General features: G+C 43.2%; 1 protein-coding gene across 4 annotated transcripts in view; it reads right to left on the bottom strand.

Moving 5' to 3' along the window:
• Positions 1 to 541: 541 nt before the first annotated feature.
• LOC117452551 (dual specificity testis-specific protein kinase 1-like) overlaps positions 542 to 10,105 on the bottom strand; it is a 43,695-nt gene continuing 34,131 nt past the window's right edge. For all 4 annotated transcript variants that reach the window (XM_034091248.2, XM_034091247.2, XM_034091249.2 and 1 more), the window contains 4 exons: positions 6,809 to 6,982; positions 6,467 to 6,550; positions 5,678 to 5,764; positions 542 to 4,077 (listed from right to left, as the gene is read on the bottom strand). In XM_034091248.2, coding sequence (XP_033947139.1) covers positions 3,973 to 4,077; positions 5,678 to 5,764; positions 6,467 to 6,550; positions 6,809 to 6,982 — 450 coding nt within the window. In that variant the 3' untranslated portion in view covers positions 542 to 3,972. The remainder of the gene's footprint in view (positions 4,078 to 5,677; positions 5,765 to 6,466; positions 6,551 to 6,808; positions 6,983 to 10,105) is intronic.

The following is a 10,105-nucleotide window of genomic DNA, read 5'->3' on the forward strand; positions in this document are numbered from 1 at the left end:
AGTATCTGTACTTCTACTTGAGTAAAGGATGTGTGTACTTTGCCATCTCTGTGTGTGGTCAGGATCAGCAGTGTAGTGAGCCAACACTTCCCCTCTGTGGACAGGCAGTGTAATGTCCGAGGACAGTCTGGAGCCATGCTGTTCACATCCTGTTGTTCCACTGTCTGACCCGTCACTGTCATAAATGGTCGACTGTTGGCTTTAAGACGTATTATGTAAAAAAAAGACACGTCATAGAGAACACACAGTTACTATCAGATGTCAAATGAGCAGCAATAAACGGGCATTTAAAAAATAATGTTGTATATTTTTTATTGTTCAAACTCATATTTCACACTGTTCCACACATGTGGAAACCTGTGTGACACAACGCAGCCTATTGCGACATTTGAAAGAAAAGAAGATCTGTGACCTCATCAGGCCCATTCTTCTTCTGTTGTCGGGCTGTTAAAGGACCCACTGGATCTTTCATGATCTTTTGATGTGTGTGTGTGTGTGTGTGTGTGTGTGTGTGGTGTGTGTGTGTGGGGGGGGGGGGGGGGGGGGGGCATACGAGTTCAAAGGGAGGCCTTGCTTTGTACATTACTTGAAATGTTTCCATTATATCTCCACACTGATTATTCGACAAAGCTTTGCTTCAAAGACACATCATTATCGTGGTCAACAGCCTCCAGGAGACGAGATAGAAACACTTATAGATTACACACGCATAAAGATCTACAAGACGTTTTTTTGTTAATTGAATTGTGTAAGATATTTAGGATGAGAAATTATTGTATTGATAGGAAAAGCTGCCTGTCACTCAGCAGCCTATATCTACACCAACATGAAACACGTGAGCACACACTACAGTTTAAAACAGCACACATCAAATCTGAGCTGACGGGAAATGCTGCGTTTTGGTTTAACACACACAGTTAAGCTCACACACACTATTCTGTGAACAGGTTCAGCCTGAATATTAGATAATACTGTTGACTAGCAGCCTCTCATTGTTCTGTTGTCTTACACACATAATACACTTAAGTAAAGTACAAGTGAAAATACCTTGTATTTATTTGCATTGTGTTTGATATTGCGGTAATTAAAAAGTGATAACAAGTAATCAGGTTACATTAATTTTATATTTTGATACTCAGATTAGGTTACGTTTAAATGACATTCAGGCAACTGGTAATTGTAATAGGCATTTTTAAAGTAACCCCCCCAACCTTGTTTATAGTATCACTATTATCACCCTGTATACATGAAGTTGTAAATGTAGACTCAATCGCAGGTCTATATATAAGTATATAATATATAATAGGTCTTATCATTACTTGGCGCAGTGAACTAAAATCAAACACTGGAAAACTGTGGAAGAAAAGAAAACATTAAATCAATCAGCTGTTTATCCATCTGTATGGCCAGTTAGTTGTGTCGACTCAGTTTAAGGAATCCTGTCTGTACATTTACTCAAGTACTATACTTAAGTATAAGGTACTTTACTTGAGTATTTCCATTTTATGATACCTCTCCACATTTACATTTTGCAAGCAAAATTGTACTTCTTACACCACTACATTTATTAACAACCATGGTTCAGTTTATCAATACAATATAAACCATAATACATTATGATATACACATATGGACTACGATCCCCAATAAAAAGTCATTAAAGTTAGTTCCACCTTTACCAACTGCAAAATATACAATTTATGTAATTTGATTATAATCCAGAAATGTAATTGTAGTAATACATCGGTAATAAACAATGTAAACATTGTAGGTTAGGCACCTCTTCAAGTTATAAGTGTAGAGAGCATAGGTGGAACTAACTTATAGAGCTTATAATATATGATGGCCATCCTCATGCTCCATCATTTCCTTTCAGTTTGTGCAGACACTTTGGGGGTTTAAAACATTTGTTGCACAGATCAGGAGCCACATTACATTTGTTACCCCCTCCACATTTCCACATTAAGACCTTGAAAAGTGATAGAAAAAGTCATCCTGGGATAAAGGATCATAAACTTCTGACCTTTTCTTTAGAAACCCACTTACTGTCAATATGTCAAAGAAAACCATACTGAATAATATAATATTGGGAGGGATGAAACCCTCTGTAAAGGTCCCACATGCAGAGCACACAGTGACATGTGTGCTCTGCTTTTAACCCATCCTAGTACCGGGAGTCTAGTGCTACGAGCAGTGGGCAGCTAGTGGGCAGCTAGTGGGCAGCTAGTGCACAGCGCCCGCGGAGCAATGGGAGCGAGGGGGGACGGGGGGTGTCCGGTGCCTTGCTGAAGGGCACCACGGCAGGGCAGGAGGTGAACTGGGACCTCTCCAAGTAGCAGTCCACACTCCATTTTTAGGTCTGGTCGGGGACTTGAACCGGCGACCCTACGGCTCACAGTCCAAGCCCCTACTGACTGAGCCCCTGCCGGAATGTCCTCGTGCTGTGGTTCCTAGCCATCAGCTCACAATAGGTCATTTCATACAGCAATGTCCAGTTAACAAAATGGTCTCACTGCAACTGGGACCAGCATCACTCCACGTTGGACTCGTTGGATCCACAAGAATCTCAGCTTTCAAGTCCTACCCAATGTCCCAGGACTGCTTAGCGATTTCTAGCATGCAGACATATGCAAATACACCGTTTAGGACTTGTGGTGTTCCATGGAGCCAGACATCTGGAGGGGAGTGGTTAATGGACCCCTGTGAACACGGCCATGCCAGTTTTTAACTTCGCCAACAAGTTGCCTAACTTTTGAGCATTACATCGTGGAAATGGATCCCTTTCTCATTCATATGATACCAATGTCTTCACTGGAGCTTTCAAAACTACGCAGCCTATGAAATACAGTGGTGTGGGCCTCAGGTGGTTTAAAGAGAATAGTCCACCTTAAAAGTAGAAAACCCCCTTGATAACTGGTAGATTGATCATTTCTTCCCCTTCGTGAGTGACTTTCCAAATGTAGTTGTATTCCTGTATGTAGAAGCCTACTTGTGTTTTTGTGTAACACCTGTATTTAAATGTTCTATTTACATCAAGCACAAATAAACCTGTATCTCAAACTTTGAGTTAAATATACCTGGAAGAATCTCTTTGAATGGGATGGTGTATTTAAGGTCATTTTATACGGCAGACACACACAAAGCAGAAAGTAGTAAATATTGGTAAAATAAAAGGAATGTGGACGCTTTCAACAACCCCCAACAGGGGGCAGCATTTTTCAAATAAGTCAGAAAAAGAAAGATCTTAAATATTAACACGCTCATGTTCAGTAAGTTAGGTAACTTAATTAACTCTTATGACCAATGGAAAAAAAGAGATAAATAAAATGTGCATTTTGCTATTAAAAACAACCACTTCTTGTTATTTCACGATTGAGAAATGTATGGTTCTTTGAAGCAAAATCCACAGGATATAATGCTAATTCTTAACGCTGACACAAGGCCGAGAGCAGCGCTTCCTTTGTTCACGAAAAGCTGATATGTTACAGGTTCTTAGTGTCATTCCAAAATAATCTAACTAATAAATATCTTAAAATAAGACCAACATCAAAAATATGACCATGAATATAAAATGTGATGTTTGAGGTTGACGTCTCTTTCTTTTAAAATCCATCAGATCTGTCCAGCTTCTGATTCGCTCGTGGTGCATTTTGTTATCCCATGATATAAGAAGATGACCTGTGGAAGATAGAAGAGGGTGAAGACACACCAGCAGACTGAGAAAGCAAACACTCTGCCGAGGAAGAAGAATCCGTTAAGACATTTTGCAGAAGAACTATTCCTTTGAACACAGAACGTGTCAGAGCAAAGTGTCCATGAGACGTCGGAGGAGTCTCCTGTAAAGACCACTTCAGTTAAGTGTCTCCATGGAGGTGCGTTGTGTCGTAGAGAGAGGGATGGACTCAGGGTCAGTCAGCTTCCTGCCCTCACTCACCCACACTCCCGATGGGGGGGGCATCCCACACGGACCCCTCAGCTCGTGGTCGTGTCAGATTTTGGCAGCAGCTCCAGACTCTCAGCAACTTCCCCCAACTCATCCAGCAGCTCTGTGAACGCTGGCCGTCTGAAGCACTCCACCTGAGGGGGGAGAGGAGGGGGAAGGAGACGAGTGGGGAGGAGATGAGGAGGCGAGGAGGGGAGGGGAGGGGGGAGAGGGAGGAGCGATCTGGTTCTTAACTTGGCAAAAAGAGAAATACAACCATGTTGAAATACTTCCCTGTTTTCATAACTATACTGAAGAAAAAAAGGAAAAGTCTATTATATTTGACTTAAACAGAGGTGGAAGTAGCACTAAGATCTTGTCTGCATTAAAGTGTTATCAAAACTGGTAAAGGTGAAACCTTTGCTGGGTAGTTTGTAAATGTAATCCAGGTGTAACTAAAGTCTGATTTAATTGTTGATCATATTGTTTAACATTAATCGGAATCTGCAAAGTAACTAAAGCTAAACTGAAACCATCCATCCATCTTCTCCCGCTTATCCGTGGTCGGGTCGCGGGGGCAGCAGTTCCAGCAGAGAGCCCCAAACTTTCTTTTCCCTGGCGACATCAACCAGCTCTGACTGGGGGATCCCAAGGCGCTCCCAGGCCAGCGAAGAGATATAATCCCTCCACCTGGTCCTAGGTCTACCCCTTGGTCTCTTCCCAGCTGGACGTGCCTGGAACACCTCCCTAGGGAGGCGCCCAGGTGGCATCCTAACTAGGTGCCCGAACCACCTCAACTGGCTTCTTTCGACGCGAAGGAGGAGCGGCTCAACTCCGAGTCCCTCCCTGATGACCGAACTTCTCACCTTATCTCTAAGGGAGACACCAGCCACCCGGCGGAGGAAACCCATCTCGGCCGCTTGTATCCGCGATCTCGTTCTTTCGGTCATGACCCATCCTTCATGACCATAGGTGAGGGTAGGAACGAAAATGGCCCGGTAGACAGAGAGCTTTGCCTTCTGGCTCAGCTCCCTTTCCGTCACAACGGTGCGGTAAAGCGACTGCAGTACCGCTCCCGCTGCTCCGATTCTCCGGCCCATCTCACGCTCCATTGTTCCCTCACTCGAGAACAAGACCCCGAGATACTTGAACTCCTTCACTTGGGGTAAGGACTCATTCCCTACTTGGAGTGGACTGTCCATCGGTTTCCTGCTGAGAACCATGGCCTCAGATTTGGAGGTGCTGATCCTCATCCCAGCCGCTTCACACTCGGTTGCGAACCGATCCAGTGAGTGCTGAAGGTCGCAGACCGATGAAGCCATCAGAACCACATCATCTGCAAAAAGCAGTGGTGCAATCCTTACCCCTCGATTCCACCGGGTCCGTCTGCGTCGCGTAACGGCTGTGCCGCGGTTTTGGTCCGGCCTCCTCCGGCGTCATACCCTACCGGGCGCGTTTCAGAAGCATTTCAGAAGCATTTCAGAAGCGGAGCGTCTTGCCTGCCGGCTCGCAGTTTTTGTTGATTTGGGCATATTTCCTGGACAGGCTACTTTGTACAGACAAAGTTAATAATAATTGTAATATCCCAGTTATAAACGACATGAATCAAAGATGTGTTGCTGTATTTTAGGGGTACAAAAATGCATTTATCATCAAAGCTTAATTTAAAAAAACAAAAACAAATAAAAACTTTAAATGGAAAAAAAAGTATTCAGTTATATTGTTTATTCTATTAATATTGAAAGCTCTACATACCATACAGCAGCTGGCTGCTAACTCCAGGAGACGTGGAGGACAACCAGTCACCAGCTCCCTGAACGCATTCACATCCAGCCCATAGTCCTGAAACACATGGTCAGCTGAAGCATGAGCGCATATTATATAAGACACTTTGATTGAAGGGGACTTATTATGCCTGCTTATCAGGTTCATATTTGTATGTGGCCTCTGCTGTGACTGCTTTAATGTTCAGAAATCTCTTTTTGCTGCACTGAGAAAACGGAAACGTTGACTTTAATTAATGACTAAAATTATGTCAACAGATTTCCCAGAACTGTATTAGGTTAGTTGAAAGAAGTATTAAGTTTAAATATAAATATACTACTGTAGGTTCAACTTAATATTATTTGAATCAACCTAATACAGTTTTGTGACATTTGATGACATAATACATTTAATTAAAGTCAGTGTTTCAGTCTTTCCAGTGTGTCCGACCTGCAGTTAACATTAGGTAACTAGCAATTGAATCGTAGTTATTTTAAAAGTAGCCCTCCCAACCCTCTTAGTCAGTAACCTTAATGGTGTTGCATATGCTTGTTTGTTTGTAGAAAACGAGCAGCTGTTTCCCCATGTTTCCTGCTAGATAGCTCAGCGAGGCTAAAGCCCATTCAGCTTCTTGTTAAATGGAAACTTCTTATGGGGGTTTTCTTTAATGTTCTACACAAATCAAAACAAAGTGACTGTAGTCTCAGTACCAGGTCAAGGTAATAACATGGCCGACCATTGATATGACTGGCTGAGTAATAACAGGCTTCTGTTCTCTACCTGTGTTCTGGGTAGTATCTCTGGGTCCGCTGGGATCCGGGCCAGAATTTCACAGAGAACAATTCCGAAGGAGAAAACATCCACCTGCAACAAGTAAGACATAAAGAACTCAAGCTAATCCCAAATGTAGTGGTTGTTTCGACACCAAGCAGCAGAAAAGCACAACAGTTACAATACTATAAAAGTGTGTCATTTAAACTTACACTAGAAGTACATTTTATTCACTTTCTGTCAATGTCGTGTTAAACATTACAGCGTCCATGTGACTTCTATGTGTCAAACATGTATGAGAATGTGCATCCAGCTGAGGCAGTGTTCCGTACAAACAGCACTTTGTGTCACCTTGCGGTCGTATGGCTCTCCTCGGAGCATCTCAGGGGCCATCCAGAAGGCGGAGCCCACCAGGGACAGCTTCCTGCCGGGGTCTTTGACTGGCGGCTCCACCACTTCCCTGGCCAGGCCGAAGTCGGTCACCAGAGCCTCCCGACCTCGAGACGTCACCCGGATCAGACAGTTCTGGAGCGACAGGACCAAGGTAGAGCGGTACAGGTTAATCAACCTGCAGTGTTATATCAGTGTTTCTCAAACTTGTTCATACCAAGGACCACTTAACCAATAAAAAAACACTCGCGGACCACCTAACTCCACAAATATCCAAAATCACAACGTTTTTCTAGAACAGATTACAAATCGCCTGAAAATGGTACAAACAAGTAGCAACATGTGTGACGAAGGTGTTGCGCTGGGCTATGTCATGCAATACAATTTAAACTTAAGCTTGCTCCATTGCGGAGATATTCCCGCGAGAGTGCGGAAAACTTAAATGTATTTATTAATTTCAAATGTGACATTTTACCAATATTCTCACGGACCACTAGGGGGCGCTCACGGACCACCAGTGGTCCGCGGACCACACTTTGAGAAGCACCGATATATACCAACAGGGGGAAGAGTTAGGTCTGAAGAGGTAGCAGCTAGTTATTGTGTTCATGTAATTGCTACAGTTTGTTTCAGTTGCTCACACACTCAAATGAAACATAAAGCATCATTATTTAAACTGACACGCAGAGAGCAAATCTCAGCCTAGATCTCATATCAGCACGTTTAAAAAGAAAAGGGCTCATTTTCCAAACACCTTACACAATTCCCAAAACCACCCACCCAAAGTGCAACACACCTATATTCTGCAGAATGAGGCACTGCACTCAAAACTGATGTACATAACATCTCAAAGTAAAACTGTTGCAATACATGACACCCTTCGTTCATCAAACCTTTGTCCAACAAACTACAGTGTTTTGAGAAAATGAAACATCTGTTAGCAATTGCAATAAACTGTAATAGTACATTCTTGGTCTTTACATGGGCATCTATTGAGTAGGCATGTGCGCCCAAGAAGAAAGTAAATCATTGTGTCTGATAGAAAAAAGCAATTATTTATGGCTTTGTTGGTTTGTGTTCGTGTGTGTAGGTGACATCAGAGATCGGAGGAGCACCAAGCCAAATGTTTTGAAAGCTACTACATGTCAGTTTGATCACACCAGATCCTGAAATATCTTTATATTCAAGGCGGGAAAGTGGTCAAGCATCAAGGTGCAAACAATCATCTTGTGACAAATATTTTGTTCTGGTATTGACATACTTCCTGTTGTTAAAGAACAACAACATCAGTGTTTATTTGGAGTTGTGTTTCTGTCCACCTGGCAGATCAAATCAGAATTCACTTGAATCACTGTTTAGCCTTCACTAACTTAGTCTCTAGCTGCTGTTGAGTGATTCTGTTCACCAGCTGAGAGTGGGCAGTGTACAGGGACTTTTTCACACTGCTGCCTGAAGAGCCTGTACACCAAGAGAGAACAGGAGACCATGACCATTTAAAACCGTTTAAAATGATGTGAAGCAGTGTGAGACAATGTGAAACATGTGTGAAAAGGTGAGACAATGTGAAACATGTGTGAAAAGGTGAGACAATGTGAAACATGTGTGAAAAGGTGAGACAATGTGAAACATGTGTGAAAAGGTGAGACAATGTGAAACATGTGTGAAAAGGTGAGACAATGTGAAACATGTGTGAAAAGGTGAGACAATGTGAAACATGTTTGAAAAGGTGAGACAATGTGAAACATGTGTGAAAAGGTGAGACAATGTGAAACATGTGTGAAAAGGTGAGACAATGTGAAACATGTGTGATAAAGAAAAGGTGAGACAATGTGAAACATGTGTGAAAAGGTGAGACAATGTGAAACATGTGTGAAAAGGTGAGACAATGTGAAGCAAGTGTAAAAAGTCTGAAACCTGAAACAATGCAAAACAATGTGAAATATGTAAAGAAGTGTCAGAAAGTGTGAAACGATGTGAAACAGAGTAAGACAAAGTGCAGCAGTGTGATTCAGTGTAAACAATGTGAAACAGTGTAAGAAAAATGAAACACAACTTGTAACAGTGAGTAAGTGGGAAACAATGTGAGACAATGTGTAACGCTGCAAAATAATGTGTAAAAATGTGGAATTAAAACTACGGTCACAGTCGTGCGTGCAGTGATGAGCGGGCCCTCGCGTCGATGCGCCTGTCGGGGAGGGTCGCCGGTAGTCCCGGAAATGAGCCGTTTGTCATTTCTCTAATTTTCGCGTCCTCGACTCTTCGGTCCTCCGGCAGCGACCGCGCCCCTGGTGATGACCATGGCGACGGGGCATTGGCAGCCCATCTGCTCCCAGCAGGCGCATCAGGCTGGGCAGAGAACCTCTTGCTCTTCCGCAAGATGCCCCCACCTCACCGGATCAGAGCGATTATTTATTTATTATATAAGAACGGTGGGTTACGTATTGTAACGCTAGTCCTAGTAAAAACGATAAAACCAGAGTAAGAGTGATCTCTCTCCACAATTCCACATTTCCCCATAATGTCCGTTTCAAAGAGACGGCATTATGACGGAGCCGCGGCCCCACAAGAGCGTGCCGCGGTGCGTTCAAGGACCTCAGTAGAACATCTGCCCTTTCTGTGTCAGCACCCCATGGGCCAAACTTCCTTTTATGTAAGTGTAAAGGCAACCGAACAACAAATATTTGCCAGTGAGGGATATGGTGTGAAGCTTTTCCAGACGCGTGGTGTTGACAGCAAATCATACAAAACATTGCAGCCAAATAGAATAGTCCATATCAGTATTCTCACTCCATAATGTTCATGTAGATAATCCAATAGGGTTGGTAACCCCAATAATAGTCTTTATTCAGCTTCCAATAGAAGACAGATCTTCGTGATTGGTCGCTCCAGGATGTTGTACTTCGTCCGGACTTTAACCGACTGCACAAGTCCTTGTCTGTCGGGAAAAGTCTGCAGTACCTTGCCCAACAGCCAGGATCCGCGAGGGGCACTAGAGTCCGCTACGATGACAATGTCTCCTGTGACAAAGTTCCTCTTGTCCTTTGGCCACCGTTGTCTCTCTTGCAACAGTGGTACATACTCCTGAATCCATCTGTGCCAAAAGAGATTGGCAAGGAATTTAACTTGCCTCCATCGTCGTTTGGAGTAGGAGTCATTTTTGTCAAAAAGCCCGGGTGGTAGAGAAGGTTTGCCTTTTAACAAGAGAATGTGATTTGGAGTCAGGGGTTCGAGATCATTTGGATGCTCTGAGGTTTTTGT

The sequence above is a fragment of the Pseudochaenichthys georgianus genome, chromosome 9, assembly GCF_902827115.2.
Source record: "Pseudochaenichthys georgianus chromosome 9, fPseGeo1.2, whole genome shotgun sequence".
Taxonomy (NCBI): Eukaryota; Metazoa; Chordata; class Actinopteri; order Perciformes; family Channichthyidae; genus Pseudochaenichthys; species Pseudochaenichthys georgianus.